The 20,287-nt window shown below is 35.4% G+C and overlaps 1 protein-coding gene across 1 annotated transcript in view; it reads left to right on the plus strand.

Annotated features, from left to right (window-relative positions):
- Positions 1-20,287, plus strand: part of ADAMTS19 (ADAM metallopeptidase with thrombospondin type 1 motif 19) — a 141,592-nt gene that overhangs the window by 83,375 nt on the left and 37,930 nt on the right. Inside the window, exons 9-14 of the mRNA XM_032676746.1 lie at positions 4,988-5,128; positions 6,356-6,506; positions 12,520-12,621; positions 13,583-13,713; positions 15,240-15,409; positions 18,396-18,523. Of these exons, the coding sequence (XP_032532637.1) occupies positions 4,988-5,128; positions 6,356-6,506; positions 12,520-12,621; positions 13,583-13,713; positions 15,240-15,409; positions 18,396-18,523 (823 nt within the window). The remainder of the gene's footprint in view (positions 1-4,987; positions 5,129-6,355; positions 6,507-12,519; positions 12,622-13,582; positions 13,714-15,239; positions 15,410-18,395; positions 18,524-20,287) is intronic.

Consider the following 20,287-nt stretch of genomic DNA (forward strand, 5'->3'; position numbering starts at 1 on the left):
AGAAGGGAAGGCTCTGGGAAGGTCTTGTAGCACCTTGCAGTATTTAAAGGGGGCCTACAAGAGCACCCCTTTTACAAGGGCATGTAGTGCTACAACATAGGGGAATGGTTTTAAACTGAAATTGAGTAGGTTTAGATAAAATGTAAGGAATAAGTTCTTTACTGTGAGGGTGGCGAGGCACCAGAGCAGATTGCTCAGAGAGGTTGTGGACTTCCCATCTCTGGAGTTTTTCAAGACCAGGCTGGATGGGGCTCTGAGCAACCTGGTCTAGTGGAAGGTGTCCTGTCCATGGCAGGGAGTTGGAGCTCATGATCTTCAATGTCCCTTTCAATGCAAACCATTCTATGATTCTATGATTTTTATATTACTTTTGTATTGTTTTGGTATCTGTGAAATTTTCTATCCTCTCTGTTGAAAAAAATGAAAATTTACAGGGAAATTTATCTATAAAACACAGTACTTACTTAATAACTTGCTTTTCTTAAATTTACTCTTCACAAGGAAGGTACAATGCTTTCCTTTTTCCTTTCTACTTGCTTTATTGATTCAATAAAAAGTAATAGGAGGCTTTCACTTTATATTGCATTTCAGCATTTCATATTCTCTATTTCAAACAAAATTTACAACAGAATCACGCCAGTATTTTCATCACTGCCTTTTTTTTCAGATAGACTAGGAAAAGAATCCCTGAGGTAACTTTATTAAACCATCGCAGTTAAAAAACTCACAGTGCAGTGACTGGTCTTTAAAAAATTTTCCTTTTTTTTTTAAATTAAATTGCTCCATTTTTTTTTTAATACTATCTTTTTTTTTTTTTAAACTACTCTAATGAAGTTCAAATTATGTATTAGATGTTCGACGATGCAAGCAGGGCGTGTGATACCCCTTCAATGATAGCATATATAAAGTAGTGGCAAAAATAGCATTTTCCCAAGAAAAGCAGTCATGAAGTCCTCGAGATCACCTTAGATTCTGTCGTTCAGTTTTCATGGTTTAGTGGGTAATTTCCTTAAAAATTGATAGTCTCTTGTCCCCCTCCATCCATGTAAAGTGGACATCTGTGTTCCACAGTCATATACTTAAAATTTAATCAGCCTAGGATCTTATTGGGCAGAGGGGTGTATAATACAAAACTTCCCAGTGGCCTGGAAGTGGTCCAACAAAATACACTTATCATTACAGATGACAGAAAAGAATGAAGTTAGTTACATACTTTCTGCTTACGGTTACTCAAAATTTATATGGTGACATAAAAACATGAAAAAAAAATAGTTTTGCATACTCCAGTTGCAGTCACAGAATGATCTTATTTTTTTTGTGTCTGAGTACGTGATGGCTAAAAGTCTTTTTCCCGATTACATATTTTCTTCAGTTTGAAGAAATTTTATATGTCAATACGGTGTAAAATTATAGTCATAAGCGATAGACAGAATTGTCTATCTTGAAATACTGAAGCTTGCAGAATGTGGCATGGGTGTTGTATTTGGCAGAAGCAAATGCTTCCCCCTGTATTATATAATATCTGTAAAAAACCTTCAGCAAGGGGCAATATGTGTTTTCATGTTAATGGCGCTAAATACATCTGTCACAGCAAAGCTTTAAATTATTTGTATACTTAAATCAAAGGGCCATCACTCTGTGGTTTGTCTGGGTCCATCGTGAAGTACAGTGGTAGAAGTATTGGCGTGGTAGAGGGGAAAGTAGCTGTTGAGCAGAAGTTACAAAGTCAGCTGGACAGCAGCAAGCAGTATATGTTAGTGTCTGTATCCCAATATGCATGTTGTACTTTTTGCACAATTGTTTTCAGACTGAAAAAGTGACCTGAGCTGCCAACATTGTGCAGAACAGGTAATGATTCACAAAAGAGAAATAGTAACTGTGTAAAGATACTTATTTTTTACTTTTTCTGATCATCTAGTTATTAACAGGAAGACTGAGATTTCCTTGTTCAGTAGATTTTCATTTGAAGATAAATTCTTTCCAAAAGAAATCATCTTTTACCTTCTAGCATCATAGTTTTTCTGTGGCTGGGTCAATTGCCTTTCAATTCACTTTAGGCTAAATAATTTATTTACTGGTAGAAATGTGTCTTATCCCATTTATGCAATGATCTGTGAAGCCTTCATATGTTTTAAACACATATAAAAAATCATACAGCATTTACTATTATTGGGATTTTAAAAAAACCCAACAAGCCAACATACAGTAATATGTATTTTTGCATTAATTCTTTAAAATAACTTATAGAAACCTACTAAGTTTGGAGGGGTATATATTTTTCTCTATAAAGATAGCAGTGTGATAAAATATTTTGTTGAAAAGGTGCAATACAAGTACTGAGAGAGTAGTGCAGCTATTGTCTCCCTGTCTGTGATAATCAAATAAGTGGTGCTGTTTTCACTTAAACAATTCATCCTTGTAATACGGAGATACGCAAAATTTCAGATTAGATAAATTGTTTTGAAAATCATTGTACTATTAAATGCCATATAAGCTTTTAAACTTTGAAATTTCTGAGTCCATAATTTTGGAAGTTTTGATAATTTTAGCATAGTATTACACAAAATTATGACAAAAAAGAAAACAGTGGAAATAATAAGGAAGATAAAATTTTGTAATTAATAATATTTTTAAAGTTATTTTTATTTTTTAAGGTAATAGAGTTCATTATGTTTGTGATTTATTTTACAGAATAGAAGAAAATATAGGATAGTAATTGCAGTGAATTTACAAACTGCAATTACATGCTGTGTAGCATCATGTATAATACTATGATACCACTATAATACCACTGTGAGCATTGAATATTGTTGCATTCTTGGTTGTTAATAAAGAAGCAGGTATACTTGCTTCCATTGCTTCCTCTCTTGTTGAATAGGAAGGCAGCAATGACTGTGCAGCTTCTTCCTTTTACCACACACGTATAATGTGATGTGAGGAAAGAAATCAGAAATTGGTTCTACTGCGCATTGACTTTTATGTGGCCTTGTAGTTGATACTAGGTCAGATAAAAATATGCAGTCATTACCATGCTATAGAAGACAGCAACAGTATAATTGCTTTTTGGAACAGTGAAGATCATGGTTCAGCTCAGCACACACTTTTCTGGGTGATTTTACGGAATATTTTGTGACAAAGTCTGGCTTCAAGAATTGCTCTTCAGAGTGAATGGGAAATAATAGTAACCAGAAACTAAGGGATTTTTAATTTTTCATTTAAATAAATGATTTAAATAACATATAATTGTGTTGATTTCACTTTGTATAGATGGGAGCCATCAATTCTGTATAAATTTTATCAAGATTTTATGTACCTTTATGTTGTAAATTTTTTTATTTCAAATCATAGTGTGTATATGATACTGATAAATGAGTACTTTTGCACTGAGGAAGTACATAACTCAAAGAGCTCTAAGCAAAATTTAATTCTCATGCAGTCAGCAAAGTAAAGTCTCATTAGATTTTCTGTGTCTTCTTCCTTAGTTCCAGTAGATGTAAATATCTCTGGAGACAGAGACATCTCAAATTCTGCATGAGGCATGCAAGAAGAATATAGGGCAAGTGCAGAGGCACTTTCCCATTCAGGCAGTTCAGGAAAAGACAGAGGCTAAGATGAAAGTCAGACAGGTTTGTTTACCTCAGTTATACTGTTTACAGCTAGCAACATTATCCAGTTTATGCAGAAGCAGCTGTTATAGAGTTCCAAATTGTGGGATGTACAAATCAGTGTATGAGACTGAGCACTCCTATCAGCCACGCAAAGCCTTACATGATATTTCAATTACTTTCATTAGTAAGCACAAGGTAAAATAGCTTGCAAAATTATATAAAATTTGATCTAGTCATGCAGGGGTTTTGGGATGGAATGTAGAAGAAAAGTGAGCTGATGTTTTTAAATGATGGGAGGCAGGCCTTTTTTGCCATTTGGCACTGTGGTGTGGTGAAATATGGAGAAGCATGATGTAATCTAGTTTTTCTACAGAAAGAGCAAACTTATTCTGTCTCTGCAGTCTGTAAGTGATTTGGGTACTCTTTGGCTGAAAGAATCAATACAAGGTATAGAGCTTTATTAATCCTGAAATTTTGCTTTTTTGCAGGGCAGACTGTGCTGCAAAATTCCAGCACTACTTTAAGTCCAGTGCTCTGGAGAGTAGTCTCATACTCATTTGCAAATATTCAAAAACAGCTGAAAGCATTAAATTTCTTTCTTGTAATGCTAGTCAAGCATGTATCGACTTAGCTAATTTTAAAAGTCATAGTTTTATTAAAGTCTGTCTTCTTCCTCTCTGTTTGATTATTGTGAATTAGAGTGACAGTGAGCCTTCAGTTAAAACAGCAGCTTCAAGCAGACATTTAGTAGAATTTTTCATTGCAGTGCATTTAGTGTGAGAATTCACTGGGATGCATATGGATGCTAAGTCATTAAAATCAAAATCAATTTAATTTCCTCTTCACTGTTATTTCTAACAATAGAACTTGAGAATGTATTTAGGTGATTTTTCTTTAGATAAAATCATTACACACTACACTAGTAATCATTTTACTATTCTATAAAATTTCAACCCACCAGTTCCCTATAGAATGAAGGTAGAATCACTACCAAAATATTCACTAACCTCCAGAAGTAAATTTTCAGTATTTTTGTTGCCTGTTAACAAGAGAAGTAGCATTAATTAAACTTCCATTAGCTGTGCAATTCTGAACATTCAAAAAGTTGTCCAGTGTATGTATTGAACTGATTAGAAATGTCATATTTCCCATCAAATAAATGCAGCCTCACTTTCATCTTTCACTGAAGAATTGTCCTCTACACATGGTTCCATGTACTTCTGTGAAGGATATAATGGAAAATTTCAGAAAATATTTCCTGCACATGGTATATATGAGTTTTTTGTAGCCTCTTGCAAGAGTTTTAGCTTACAAACATGCTGAAAATAACTTGTTATTTTATTGTGCTCTGTTTTATTTTTAATAACTTCAAAATTCAGCATGGGGATAAACCACGACAACGACCACCCATCCTGTGCAGATGGCGTCCATATCATGTCTGGGGAGTGGATTAAAGGGCAGAATCTTGGGGATGTTTCATGGTCTCAGTGCAGCAGGGAAGATCTGGAAAGATTTCTCAGGTATATAATTCAAGAAAAAGAACTCTTACTGTATGTCGTTTACAAATAGCTACAATAAATATCCTGAAATCATAAGTTTTCAATATTTTTTAATTCTATCAGAGATTTGGCACTGCATAATCCATCAAAATATTTGAAATCTCATAATCTAATATTTGACAGATTTATTAAAATCAGTTTTCAGCAATTATATTTATTTTTATATTTTTGTGTGTTAATGCACATGATTATAATTTTATATACTTATATACACATTTTATATATGTAAATATGTTTACAGTATATTAATATGTTGTGTACTGAAGTGTTGGTCAGTGAATGATACATGAACACTGTAGATTCTCTGATCCACGTTGTGCCATTCAATATAAAACCTTGCACTATAATTACATTTTGTTAATTTTTAAATACAAATTTACTATGAGATACTTAATAGAGAATAGTATACCTAGAAAATGAAACATTTAGTTTCACTCTGAGTTTCTGAAATTGTATCTGTTCCGTAGAGTTCTGTTCCTTTATAAAGTTTATAGATATATCTATATCTATATATATAGATATATATAGTTGCCAGTTTACTTGCAGCAGTTAAGAAGGTCTGCTCTAGGATAATAGAATAGTCAGTGTAGCTTACGTAAGTCAGTATGATACATTTGTACTGAATCTAGACAGAAATCAGAATCATGACTTGGTGCTTTAACAGGCTTAATTTTCAAATATTTTTTTCTTCAATTTTTGAGAAAAGTTAAATTTTCGGCTACCAGCTCGGAAACATATGTATTTTTAAATGCATATATATATGTGTGTGTGTGTGTGTTTGTATATATATATAAATAATTTGAAATTATTAATTTGAAGTCCACCTGGATGTGAAAACTAAGCTACGTGATTTTTTTCTATGCATTATAATTTTTCTATTTTTTTTAATTGTTTAAATCTTAATCCATTAAGTAAATTTTAAACTAAAATGCTGACCAGTGCTTTCCTGAAATGCCTTTAATAGCTGATAAATTATATTGCCTTTCTGCAGATGTGCTGCAACAGCAGCACATACCATTAACTTAGAACAAGTAAGCCATGTTAATTTATGTGTGAATGACAGACAATGCTGATGAATAAAAAGCTCTTAAGAGTCCACATATTTCTAACATTGTACACAGGATCAAGTCAGTGTGACAATCAGATTCTTTAGGATTGCTCAGCATATGAATCTCTGCATATTACCAGGTCAAAGGCCAGTAACTGTCTGGTACAGACGAATCCTCAGAGCCTCAATTCTGTGATTATTCCCTCCAAGCTCCCAGGAATGACCTACACTGCAGATGAACAGTGTCAGATTCTTTTTGGACCAACTGCTTCCTTTTGCCAAGAAATGCAGGTAAGACTGTGTGTGTACTGCAGAAAGTACACCTACCAGATAATTTTTTGTGTGAGAGAGACTTTTGTACATGTGTTAGATAGAAAGAGAGCATAGCACCTTTGAAGTAAGAAGTTGACACTCGCTCTCCAAAGTTATTGTGCACATTTTCATTGATTTATCTTGTAAGGCTTGCTTTGGGCCTCCAAATATCCTGAAACATGTTTTAACATATCGTGCCATTGATACCTTCTTTGTACTTTAGGAATAGAAGACGTGTTAAAATATCTTGTTGCAGCAAATGGAACATTTGCAATTTATTCCACTGGGACCAGATTTTGTGCGTAGGTTCCATTTTATTATGTTTTGGGTCCTTGAACCTCCATATCTGACCTTCAGAAGAATAGTGATGTTAGCTGGGCTTTCTGCACTGCTGAGTGTACCCTGCCTCCCAGCAGTCTCCTGTGAGCCCAGGCAGACCTGTACAGTGCCATGACAGCAGGAGTTCCAAAAACTGAGTTTCCTGACATTGCTTCATGCCATTGTGTGAAGCAGTGTCACTATATATAAATTTTAAAAACACCGATTAGCAAAACTGAAGAGGTCTTCATAATGAAACAGAAATCAATATTTATTAATAAATATTAAACATCTGACTGAAGAAGCAGTTTAAGAATGGTTTTAACAAAAAAATCAACCTTCTTTAAACCAACAGGACAGACTAAACATGTTGGATGCCCTTGAGATGATAACTAAGACAAGATGGGGAGATGATATTACAAATGTATAAAGAACACGGAGTATGGGCTGATAGAACAGGGACTAGGAGGAACTGTGAAATAAAATTTCATCATAATCAGGGGTCTGATAGCCTGGAAAGGTTAGGAGTACTTAGTATGAAAGCATAATTGCTTTCTCCTTTAGTTCTTTAGTTCTCTCCCTCTTTTCAGCTTGGACATAGTACTATTTCTTTAGAGGCTTTCACTGAGCCTAATTTTTATCTAAAAGTTCTTGAAGGAAACATTGCAATACATGTATGACTAACACGTGCTGGGAGTGGTACAGCTGAGAAGAAAAAAAAAAAAAGACCCCTGTTTTAGCTGTCTTATTGTTTGTGGAAACATTTTCACTCCAGACATGAGGAGTAGAAGTCAATGTCAGTTAAATTTAGTGCATATTAACCAGGTGGTGTTCAACTATTTGCACAGGCTCTTGGTGCTGGTAGCTAATTGTCCATTTCTAGTCATCCTCAATCATGTTCCCCTCTTCTGGCATTTTGTATGTATGATTCAGCTAAATCACTGATCTTCATCTAAATAAATCCTTCTGCTTTTTCCCACTAACGGGATCATTATATTTGTATTGAATATTTATATTTACATTAAAATCACCAGTTTCTGAAAATTCATATTAAATATTCATATTAACATGACATTGTAACTGAAAAGATGATGTGGATTTGCTGTGAAGAAAGAACATAGTAGTGATGCAAGACAATACAAAAGGCCGGTAGTCTTTTCCACTATTCTTTTTTCCTGATCAATTGCAAAGTAGTTTTAGTTCTCTTCATAAAACTGTGTTGCTTGATAACCTTATGATCTAAACAACTAGAAAAACAGAGCCCAGTAAGAGTTTCTGCAAAGAGAAAAAGGGGAAGAACCTTCTGCAGTTTCTCCAAAATCCTCTGCAAAACTGGCAACCCTGAACTGGAAACCATACAGTCAAATACTGAAGCAAAAAAAATTGTTGTAATGAATTTTTAAGAACTTTGGATCTATTAAAAATGTCATATAAATGAATAAATGACACTAAGGACAGAATTGAGAAAACATGGAGAGGGTATTGAGGTAGAAGAGTTTTCCGAAGCTTCCCTGCCAACCTCTGTAAAGTCACCTTGCTGGTTTTCGTCTGCTTTCTTTTCTTTGGAAGATAAATTTTCACTCTCATCTTCCTCCCAGCAAAAAAATCCAAGAGACTTAATCCTTGGTTTGTAGCCCTGAAGAGCTAGTTACAGCAAGCTTAGACACTATATTCAGATCTCCTCCTTGTGCTCTGTGCTCTGTGTCTTAAATTTATCTCTTCCCTCACAAAAGTTTACTGTATACTAGTATACTGTATACCGTGACGGGCTGTTAGTAGCTAATTTTATCATATCATCTCCTTCAGAAATGCAAGGATTTTAGATGCAAATAATGACTCTGCTGATTTTAACCTTCCAAATAATTGCATTTTACTTATTATGAAGGTGATTCAAAATTCTCTGTGTTAATTGTGCAGATTATTGTGGCTGCCACTGGAGAAGTGAACATTTAGAAGACCTTCCTAAATTGAATACAGTATTTCATTAATATATTAATTTAAATAATCATTTAATTATACATAGATGACCACTGAATATTCTGTGATATCCATACTACTTCCTTTAGTCTCTGTATACTCTCTCCTACTCTGCCAGTAACTGGCAGTTTATTATGGTTATACATGTTGTCCACAAGCCAGGAAATGAGAGAAACATACTCCTCTAAGGTTCATTTAAAAATCAGTAAATCCAGCAATTTATAGCCCAGGATTTCTTGGACACACTCTACTTGCTGAACAGTTCATGCACTTCAGTATAACTGTGTAAAAGATAAATTATGAACTTATGTCACTGTCTTACATTTTTTGTGACTGGAAGATAACTTGATGAGCAGAGTTCCATGCAATCTTCTACATTAAGCAACTATTTTTAATATATAACATCTATTGAACTAAGAAATCAAACGAGTAATGATGGTACACAACTTTCTAATTCTACAAATATCAGTGTTACAATCAATAATGCATTTCTGCTGAGACAAAGTTTTTACAAGTGCTGTTACTGAGCAGCACTTAAAGATAATAAAGTCATGTTACATGGCAACCTCTGAGAAACAGGTGTAAATGATTTTCACTTGCTATCAAGAATTCCTCTTTATAATGCAATGACTGAAGCAAAGGACTGAAGGAACCATTGAGGTCTTACTCCCGTATTTTCCTAAGTGAGCCCTTCCCATCCTCTTTCATGAATGGCATCCAGACTTTATTTTTTTCCCTTTCATCTTTATTTCAAAGACTTTTTTTTTCATATTCCAGGCAAAATTTATGGAACCTGAGAAAAGTGTGAGTGGATCTCCAGGTTCAAGATTTATACTGTGTCTCTGTGCTTATCTTGTAAGGGAGCCAAGTTTGCTTTTATGCCCATGATGTCTCACACAAGAATCAATTAGTTCCTAACATTGTTTCACATAACAGATAGTGAGATCATGGCCCAGAAGTAGTTCTTGATGTTTAAATGTGATTGTAGAGCTTGACAATTTAATATAATTGTTGAACTATTAAATGTTGACTTTTAAGATTAAAGTCCAGGATGCGAATGCTATCTAGTCAGTTCCACTAAAACAATTCTTGTCATAACACAGCTGTGATCTTTGCAAAGAAGTAGGAGACTGGTTATATTTCCTGGTGATTTTTAAGGCATTTCAGGGAATGATCACAATGAAAAGAACAAAAAGGCATGGAAATATTACAGCCCTGGTGAAATATCTGACCTCATCTCTACCACCACATTTTAAAGAGTCTTGACTTTGCACAAGTACTGTTCTAAAATGCCCCTTTTGTCTCTGGTCTTTCCTCCCAACTGGATCTTATTTCCATATGCTTATATAATTGGAAATGCACCCTGCTGACCCTCACAGACCCACCTCACTATTTTCTTTCAAAAAACCCCCAAACTAAACAAAACCCAAAAGCTGTAGTGACCTCTGCTATTTCTCTAGTACACTGTGACTTTCATGTTGTATTTTACAAGGTTTTGCTGTAAAAAACTCATGATTAACACATTCATTCAGAAAAAAAAAATCCTTTTTGTATGCTTGGCAGTACTTTGTTTTCCAATGTACACACAGAGAAATAATTTACAGATTGTGAATAATCCAATATCATAAATTTTTAATCTCCACTAACTTCCTTTGGCTAGTCTAAAAAGCTGCAATGGCTGTTCAACTAGTAAACCTTTGTGAATATAAGCTTAGCTATCCTGATTTTGATTGAATAAAACTTTCTCCCCAGAGGAGTAGATTTCTGGTTTAGAAATTAGTGGTCTGATTATGGAGCGACTTAAGGCTCGAAGTAGTTTCTACCTGGGGAAGTGAGGCTCATGGTTCATAGGGAGGTGGTATACAAGTATTTGTAGAAGCAATAAAATGCGCATTAGCAAGTGAAGTGTCTTGATTTGATTTACTTAATTTAGTTTACAGAGCTCGAGTTCACCTGTGTGTTCAGGTACCCAAATCCTTGTAAAGCTGACTTAATGCCTTTCAATACTGAGGAGAATTGTTTCTGACTTTGTAAGGAACTGTGGGTTTGTTGTAAGCCATTCTGCAATCATATGCAAGGGAAATTAAGCATAAGATCATAGTGTTTAGGGAAAAAAAGGGATCACGTACTTAAAAATGTGATGACATGAAGGAAAATTTGCCTACTTTTTCAAAACTTGGAGAAATTTGGATGGCTTTTCCTCCATTGTAGTAATTGGTAAATGAAGATTTGAAGATAAGAAAAAATATATTATTTAGGAATATTAAACTAACATGTATTTTTATTGAGTAGTTCCAACAGTATGTCTCTCATTTCATAGTTGGTATGGAAGCACTTTGTCATGAACATTGACATTCTGTCTCATCTACTATTGTGTTCATCTACATTGTTTGAAAAACAATGAAAACTAACGGAAATTGCAGTTTGATATTTGAAAAATGCTTATTAAAATTGTTCACAAGCAGGATAGGACTTCTGTAGCTGGTTTTTTAGGACATGCATGAGCTTGCTGTTGTCTTTTTAGTTCAGCTTCAGCACAAAACTGTTACAGGATGAATCAGGAGTGAGTCTGACTGCTACCATCCTTGTCTCTTGTTTTTGTGCAATGTTTCAGACCTCTACAATCTTTGACTCTTTTTGGTCACTGATGTTACAGTCATTTTTATGTGCAAGACTCCCACTAGAACTGTCCTGTTCCTTGGTTGAGACATAATCTTTTGTTAAATGACATTTCCTGTGCCATAAGTCTTTTTTCAAGGTAGTGTAAGATTTATCACAAGTTATTCATGTGTAGTATAAAAGGCACAGAGACTCTTATTGGGTGTAGCAATATAGCAAATAATTTCCTCCAGAAAAAGTATGTCTTTTGGCAACCCTGTTTTAAAAAAAACTCCAGCTGCCCTTTATCTTTTATCCCCTCTGCATCTCATTCCTCTCTCCTGATCCTTCTTGCCCCTCTCTGGGTGATACATGTGTTGAGGGGGAATCACTGTGCATACACAATAATATTCAGGACACACAACTGAGCCCCACGTGTCCTCAGTTCACTTCCACATGGTTTAATTCTTAAGAGGAGGAACAGACAGCAAGGAGAATGAAGTCATGACTGAAAACCATGGGAGAAGGAGAACTTTCTAGAGAAAAATAGGGAAAACTGCCAGGGAAATTTGGGGAAACAGGAGCCAGCATTCCACAAGGTTGTACTTCCTCTTAAATAAGATAAAAATTGCTTTGTTCTGGTCCTTCAGAGGGACAGAATAAGGAGCTTTTCTTTCCCACTCTAAAATTCACTACAGACTAGCCCCCCCTGTCATCTCCCTTCTGTTCTTTGCAGCAAAAACATTTCATCCTCCTTTGTCAGGTTACTTTGTGTCTCCTCTGTGGATATCAGGTTGGATGCCTCTTGAGATTTTTTTTTTTTTTTCCTAGAGGAATAGATGAATTCTAGAGGAATTAGGAATCATTGGAAGAGCATAAGACAGCAGTCATTGGGTTGTCATGGACACCAGGGATCTGGAAGACCTAGAGAAGCATGATTAGTAGGAGTCCAAGCAGATTCTTTCCACTTTGGTTTTTGTGCATGTTTAACCTGTCTTTAAGCATACTTTAGTACCATCAAACTGGTAACTTTGTGACAACACTAGTGGGCTGCATGCATAAGGTGGAATTTGTGCTTACTTCTGTGTTTGGTTTTCAGCATGTCATTTGCACTGGGTTGTGGTGTAAGGTGGAGAGTGAGAAGGAATGCAAAACTAAACTGGATCCACCAATGGATGGAACAGACTGTGACACTGGAAAGGTATGCTTCTGGTGTAAAAGCAGTATCAATTACACTGAACATATAACAGTTAAGGAAACAAGCTGAATCAGTCTTTGCACTTGTTTTCAGTTCCTCTTTACCTCAATTATCATTAAAATAATCTATGTATAATGGAATGTATTATGTGTCATACACTATATTATAGAGATATGAAAAAGAACATTTTCCTAAAAAAGCCAAAACTGCAGATGTTTTAATGTTTACACTGTTTTATTTCAAATTCTTTCTCATTTTGTATCCTATCTATGAATGGAATGCCGTTATTGCACTTCTAACTGTAAATAGCAACATAAGCTTTCAAAGATACAGAGTTCAGCTATGATCTGAGGTTTAGAAATAGTCTCATTGAAGAAATTGATACAGATTTGTATGAAAAACTTTCAGGATAAGTTTTATAGGGAAAGATTTTATATCTTTCAATTGAAATTGTCACTGAATAATCAGAGATAATGCAGTCCCTGATGGGAACTGTAATGCGAAAGAAACAAGTCCTGAGGACAGCCCTGGACACTGTGCTGTGATCTGCACAGTTCAGCTGGTTGATCCCTGGGCCCAAAAATGCTTTCCTAGGCAATGCCCAGTCTGAAACGAATAGGACAGCAAGGTCTGGGGACCATTTCTAGGAGGCGTCCTTTATTGGGAATTAACTTGTGCTGGAGGCTGTGGACAGGAATTGCACCTGCTCCTTGACTGCTGAACCAGAGAAAGGTCCCTGGCTTTTGCATTCACTAGGACAGAAAAAAAAAAAAACGTTTGGGGAACAACGGGCAACAAAAAATATATCTGAAAATATATTTTCAGAATATATGAAAAAAAAATATACGAAAAAAACCTCTGTATTGAACCAAATGTTCGTGTTTTGCTTCCCGTGTGCTGTGGACCAGTGAGTTGTTTTTCATATGCCTTGATTTATTTACCTAAGAGCTGAATTTTCACCTAGTGGTGTAAGGCTGGAGAGTGCATCAACCGGACCTCTTTTGCGGAGCGCGCGGAGGGGGAGTGGAGCGCCTGGAGCACCTGCAGCCGTACCTGCAACACTGGAATCAGCAGTCGACAGCGCAAATGCCCTGGGTAAAAAACAAGTTCAGGTTTCCCTTGGTGTTCACCAGAATTTCTGAGTAAAGTTTGCTTGAGTGGGGAAACCCATTAAGCAATTCATCTTTCATGAACACTGAGAATCACTTAGGAGAATAAGATAATTTCAGGGGGGTTTTTTGTTGCGTGGCAACACTCTTTTCATCTTTTCTGCTTTTGTCAATAGCTTAAGTAATACTAATAGGAGAATAAATTCTCTTCTTAAGCTTTACCTGAAGAAGCAACAGAAACTTAAAATTCATACTTTCTGACTTGCAGAGCATTGTAATTCTACTCTTTCAGTTTTTTTACTGGAGAAAGCTGATTTCTGTCTCATCTGGAGAGCTAAGGAATTGCAACTATTACAAAGAGATCTTTCTGCCAGTTTCACAAACATTTAGATAGACTATCTGTAAACAGTATTTAGATTCCATATCTTGTTCAAATGCAAACCTTCTGCCATTGAGGATAAAAAGATTTTTACTTTTGACTTGACTGAGGTTTGTTTCACTCTATCTCAGTGATCAGCCAAAAGGTGCTTTCCTTTTAATTACTCAGTACCATGTCTCTTTTTGTGGATCATTTATACACCAAGTGAAAGAGAATAAATAGGCATAGGAGTGGGAACAGAATAAAGCTGAGTAATGAAGACAAGTATAGAGAAGATTAAACCAGAGTGGAATAGAGTCAAGTCAATGGTTTAGGAAAATAAAAAAAGAAAGGAGAGAAATAAAGAAAGATGGAAGACAATATAGTAGATTGGGGGGGGGGGGCAAAATATGATGATAGGAAAGATAGTGATTAAAAATAATAAATTTGCATAAAGAATTTTGAGGAGAAGTTGGATATGGCTATGCAAAAGCATGGTAGTTTAACAGACAACTTAGATATGCAGAATGCTTTCATATTTCATGCCATGTAAACACCACTTTCAGCTGTATACCTAAAAGCTATTTCTTGAATTTAAGGATGTTTCAATTTCACTCTCATTAATTAATTTTTACAGGCAAGATTCCAAATAATTAGCTCCAGTTTATGCATTCCACTCTTCTTTTGCATTTTTTTCATTAGGAACTGCAAGCGCAGATGCAGTGACTAGAAAGAAACAAAGCATTTTTCTGAACATTGTAACACCCTACTTTTAAGAAAAGGAGAGGTAAACAATCTGCAGGTGTTACTTCCTTTCTGTAGCATGTTTGACCAAGTCCAGGTAGAGAAAAATCATCTCAACTACATCAACACTGTAGTTGAGGTTCTCTAGTCCTAGTGCTTCCTTGTGGCCAAGTGTAAATTATGGTTTAGCACCAACCACACTTTACATGTAATGTGACCAGTACAAAGAGAAGGGAAACGTGTTTTGCTCTGAGACTTTGATTTTTTTCATGGGTGGTTTTTTTGATGTTATGTGCCAACAAAAAACCCGCTGTTTAAATCGAATTTGTGCCTGGCGTAAGTAAACTGTGCTGTAAGTTGAACAAAACATTACCAACAGTAAAGGGTTATGTTTATGCCATCTTTTCTAGTTCAGGCCTTGAAGGAGAGTGTCACGGGCCCACAATGCAGTATAGGGTATGTGAAAATCCCTCTTGTCCTGCTGGTGTGCCTGCCTTCAGGGACTGGCAGTGCCAAGCTTTCAGTGTCAGATCTTCGTATCAGAAGCACGTGCACCAGTGGCAAGCTGTCATTGATGATGGTAAGCAAAGACCACCTCCCAGGTTCTTATCATCTGCTTACATAGCTTGTAGCTTGTTGATGTTGTTGATTAGGAAAGGTATGGTAAAAACTAAAGCAAACAAACAAAACCAAGCCCCATATTTTTGGTGAATAATTTGAATTCAATAGGCAAGATCTAGTGGTATTTTCATATGCCCTGGAATGTTTCTTCGTTTATTCCTATTTAATTTGTCCTTCTTAATAAGTAAAGACTATGTTTGAATGAAAGTTCAGTGTCAGTTTTGTTTTATTTAATAAGAAATGTAGTATGAAGTGACTGAGAAATACAGATTTCTAGACTAATGTTACATCATTAAGTATGCATATATCAGTTATATTTTTGTCTACAAAGCCAAAAAGACAATGCAGATATTGTGAGCTTCTGTTTCTGAGGAAGGAGAGAGCACTTCTAGCTTAACACTGTGAGTATTTCACATAGCAGTGTTTGATTTTGGCAGAAATCCATATCTAATATATACTACAAACTTACATAAGATTTTTCTAAATCCTAACAGCTACCTAATGCAAAGTCCTGGCATATTGTATGCATACTTCCATGCAAAAAACTTCTTTACCTATCATATTATTATGAGAATGCTCAAGTGGAAGTATAGTGAAGTCAAATTTACAGTATCTGCAACGATAATGTTGGTGTAAAACATCAGTGACTAGAGGATAAATTCCTCTAAATGTGAACAATAGTTCCCATTCCACTGAATTTTCTGTTTAAAATTTTGTGTTTAAATTTATTTAAATTAAAAGCAAAAACAAAAACAAAAAAAACCACAAAAATACATCAGTTATTAAAACAGTTAATTTGATAAATTAACAAAATCATAGCAACTCTTAATAAAGACAACCCTGGAATGTCACAGGAGTACTGTAAGTATGTGTTACTAAATTTTAAATACTTCATTACTGTAATTGATTTTTAACTCTTGAAACAAATTATCAGAAACCATTAGAAAGCATAGATTTTAAGAAAACTATTTTGTTGTACACATGCTTTAATATATGCCTAGATGAATAAGGGCTTTTTTTTTTCCTCTAAGCCTTTCCTCAAGGTGCCAAAGTGAAAACTTGTGATATTATTGTATGTTAGCTCATTTCATAGTAAGAAGAATTCTCTCCAATTGTTATATCAAGTCAATTCATTTTGGTTTGTTTTACTGAATTTCATTTTAGCACAGGAACACAGGATTTATATCCTAAGGGATTTAAAGGTCTGACTTGGAATAATTTGATTTTATTCAGATGAAAAATCTTGGCACTCTCCTGCCCCATGTAAAGGAGTGTGGATGGTGGCTTTCATCTAACTTTGTTCTGAATGATCCTATTGTCTTGAGGTGTCCCTTAGGAGAAGCATAAGTGGATACCAGCCAAAGAGTTCCAGTATTCAAGTATAAGTTGTTCCCAAATCCTTAATTGTTTGCTCTCTTAGCCGTTAGTGGACACAGACTGTGCACCATGTCCAAAACAGTTGCTGTGTTTGAATGAGTGCTCCTATAGTCTGTTGAAGTTGTCTGATGTTGTTGAGTTGCTGCCTCTTTGAGTTCAGTGTCTTTAAAATAATGTTTAGGTAATTTAAATCTTGTATTCCTTTAAAAAGGCTGATGCATGCTTAAAGCCCCCAGGGAACTTTGAGGTTACTATTTAAGGAGTGTAACAGGAATCTGGAGGGCACAAATACAGGCAGCTTCTTAGCTGGGGATGCTTGTGTCTGACTAGCTTCACATGTTGGCAGAAGAGATCACATCTGTTTGCACTGGTCCTCTAGTGATACCCAGAGGCTTGTCCATTTCGGTAAATTAAATGTGCCCAGACCACTCTCTGATGTGTAAGTCAGCTGGCACTGACTTTGTCTGTCTGTGCTTTTCTACTCTTTTGCATGCTAAAATTGCTTTTCTGAAAACAGTCCTTTGCAGATGGCAATTTCCAGTCTAGACTGAGCTAGTGCTAGTTAGCACACGCAAAAAAATGTGGTGTAGACTGTTTTACAGTTCAGCTGTATAGACAGTAGGATTCCAGTGCCCATGAATGTTTCCTGGAACTGTTTAATTTACTAATAAAAACGCACTCCAGGAATCTAGAAGTCAGTATGAAGTCAGAGTGGCATAGACTGTGTCCAAGTGAAATCGGTTTCAGGTTCAGGATTGACTTTATTCTTTCAAAAATCTGCAACAGATTTGGGAAGAAGTTCTGAGTCAGTACGTTTGTGAACAAAGGTATGAAAAAATCATGTAATTTTGTGCTCAGTTAACCACTGAGAAGAGACTTTAGTTTATTTTATTTGCTGTCACTTTCACAATGGTGAAACAAACTTCATTGTTTATGAGTGATGACCATGAATACCAGGATGTTACTACGTTTTTATTGTCTTTCAATATCAGAAATTATTTGCAGAATGTTTTAGAAATTTAGTAGAAAGTTCCTTGAACTTGGTAAAGATGTTAGAAAGAATGCTTCCAGGGGTTTTGTGGTTTCTTGGTTTTTTAATGTGTACTTTGTAAATTCTTATATTTTTTCCCAGGGTAACTCAGTTACTTCATTTTTTTTCTCTTTGACCTGCATAGTTATGAAATCTGGAAAGTGTTAAGTTTCTTTTTAAACCAATATTTATGTTCTGCCAAAAATATAGGAGAGTGAAAGTATAGATTAGGACCAAAATATTCCAACAGCTGTAATGTGTATACTCTTAATTGCAACAATGAACATGACATGAGTACTACGTAGGCCGTTTGTAGCAACAGCATGCTCTAAGAAGGAAAAAACCTTGAGTTTTTCAGACAGCTGAGAAATAGATCAAAATCTTTTTGCTTTCACTGTATCTAACTTCTTATGCTAACGTAAATTCCTACTACATAGATAAATAAACATCAGTTTTAACAATAATGTTGATGATAATTTGGTGTTTCTGAAGTGACCTTTTACCGATTTCGTGGGTTTTTCCATCATTGCTACTACAGAAAAACCTTGCGCCTTGTTCTGTTCACCGGCTGGAAAGGATCAGCCCATTCTTCTAACAGAAAAGGTGATGGATGGGACTTCTTGTGGCCAGCATGGACTAGATATCTGTGCAGATGGTAGATGCCAGGTACGAATTACTTGTTTCAGACCTAGATATTCAGACACAGGTATGCAAGAGCGTACATTTGTTACACGTGCGTGTTATTTCTCTGACAGCCTGTTGCAGTTTGCATGGCCAAGAGTGAATGACTCCTTTTTTGTATCACATTAGAATACTTTAGGCTAATTTCACGCAGTGCAGCACAACATGTGAAGCAGCAGAAGGTTTGGTTTGGGGAATGTGTATCTGTAATGATAAGGATGCTTATAACAAACTCCTGCAGAGCAGATAATTACTGTAATTGATTTCATTTTCTGAGGGAAAAGCTTTCAACAGGTTGAGAAATTTTGCTGTCAGGTGAATGTCCACATGAATTACTCTGCCTTTTTCAACAGTGCACAATTTTGCACCTAAATAAACCAAGAGCAAATATGCAGAATAACACACAGTTACAATAAGCACAGATGAGTGCTTATGCTATTCCTGATTTTAAGAATTCGTTTGGTTCATAGAAGTTCTTTTGTCACTTTTATACTGCCTCATATGGAAACTCTTCTATATAAGGCTTGGGGTTTTTCTTTTGTCTGCTTCTCATTTAAAACACTGAATTCAGTAGAAAACCCAGCCTTTAACACACAAGCAATATTGCTAGATACTGTCATAACTTCAACAAATTAACTTATAGATGCATATATGCACATACAGTTATCCTTTCACAAGTACCTGAGTGTGTGCAGAAAAAATACACATAAATACTTCTCTGATTTGCATTCACCATGCAGCAATTACATGTTTAACCACAAAGATGATATATAGCCCATTTTTCTTGAAAAAGTGTCCTTGTTTTTATCCTTCACTTTTCACAACTGACAGAGAAAAATCAAAAAAAAGCCTCAAACTAAACCCACCTCACTAAGATTGAGTTGACTTCTGGGCATATCAGAGTTCAGAGAGATAGGTGCTAATCAGATTTGAAAGTTCTTAAGAACTTGTGGACTACAGCTGAAGAGTTAGAGATTTATATCTTGTAGATGTGCCATAACGGATACACAGCTCAATCAAATACTTTCAATTAGTATTTGGAAATCTGTATTGCTTTTTTAGGTAGAAGAACTCTAATAAAAATCCCATTCATAAAGTAAAGGAACAATCCTAATGTCCTTGGAAATTAATGACTCCTTAATAGACCATGATTTCTGTTCTTAAAAAACCCTTTAGTTTCTCCCTAACTTAGTTTTCATCTTCATTATTTATAAAATAGTTTTGAAGTATAATTGGTTTTACCAAATGCAATTATATAGTGCACAAGATTACCCTATGATGACTTTGCTATACCTAGAAAGGCTTTTATTTCATGTCAGGCCAGCATATGATATTAACTTTATTGCTTTTGTCAAGTTACCACTAACAATAATTCATAGATATGTGTTTAACATAGTAATATGGAGTTGCTTGAGTAAACATAATTGTTTTTAAACTGGATGATTTTTAGCAAAACACAAATGCCCTTTATATTTACATACTCTAGATGTGTTTATGTCCTAATCAGCATTTTATCACTGTGTGTGTGGCAAAGGACCTCCCATGTTTTGAGTAAAAAGTGGTGGAGACGTTGCAGCCACTTAGCTGGAAGACCTGAGGTTGGGTGTTGCACAGTGGCTCTGCAGAGGCACAGGCCTCACCAGGAGGTGGGAATGCAGTTATGTTTCTGTTGGAGAGCAGCTGGTGGAGTTAGCTAACCATACAGTAAGAGTGGACGCCAGAATCTACATAAAATCACGTGAAAATTGA

Source organism: Chiroxiphia lanceolata, chromosome Z, assembly GCF_009829145.1.
Source record: "Chiroxiphia lanceolata isolate bChiLan1 chromosome Z, bChiLan1.pri, whole genome shotgun sequence".
NCBI lineage: Eukaryota > Metazoa > Chordata > Aves > Passeriformes > Pipridae > Chiroxiphia > Chiroxiphia lanceolata.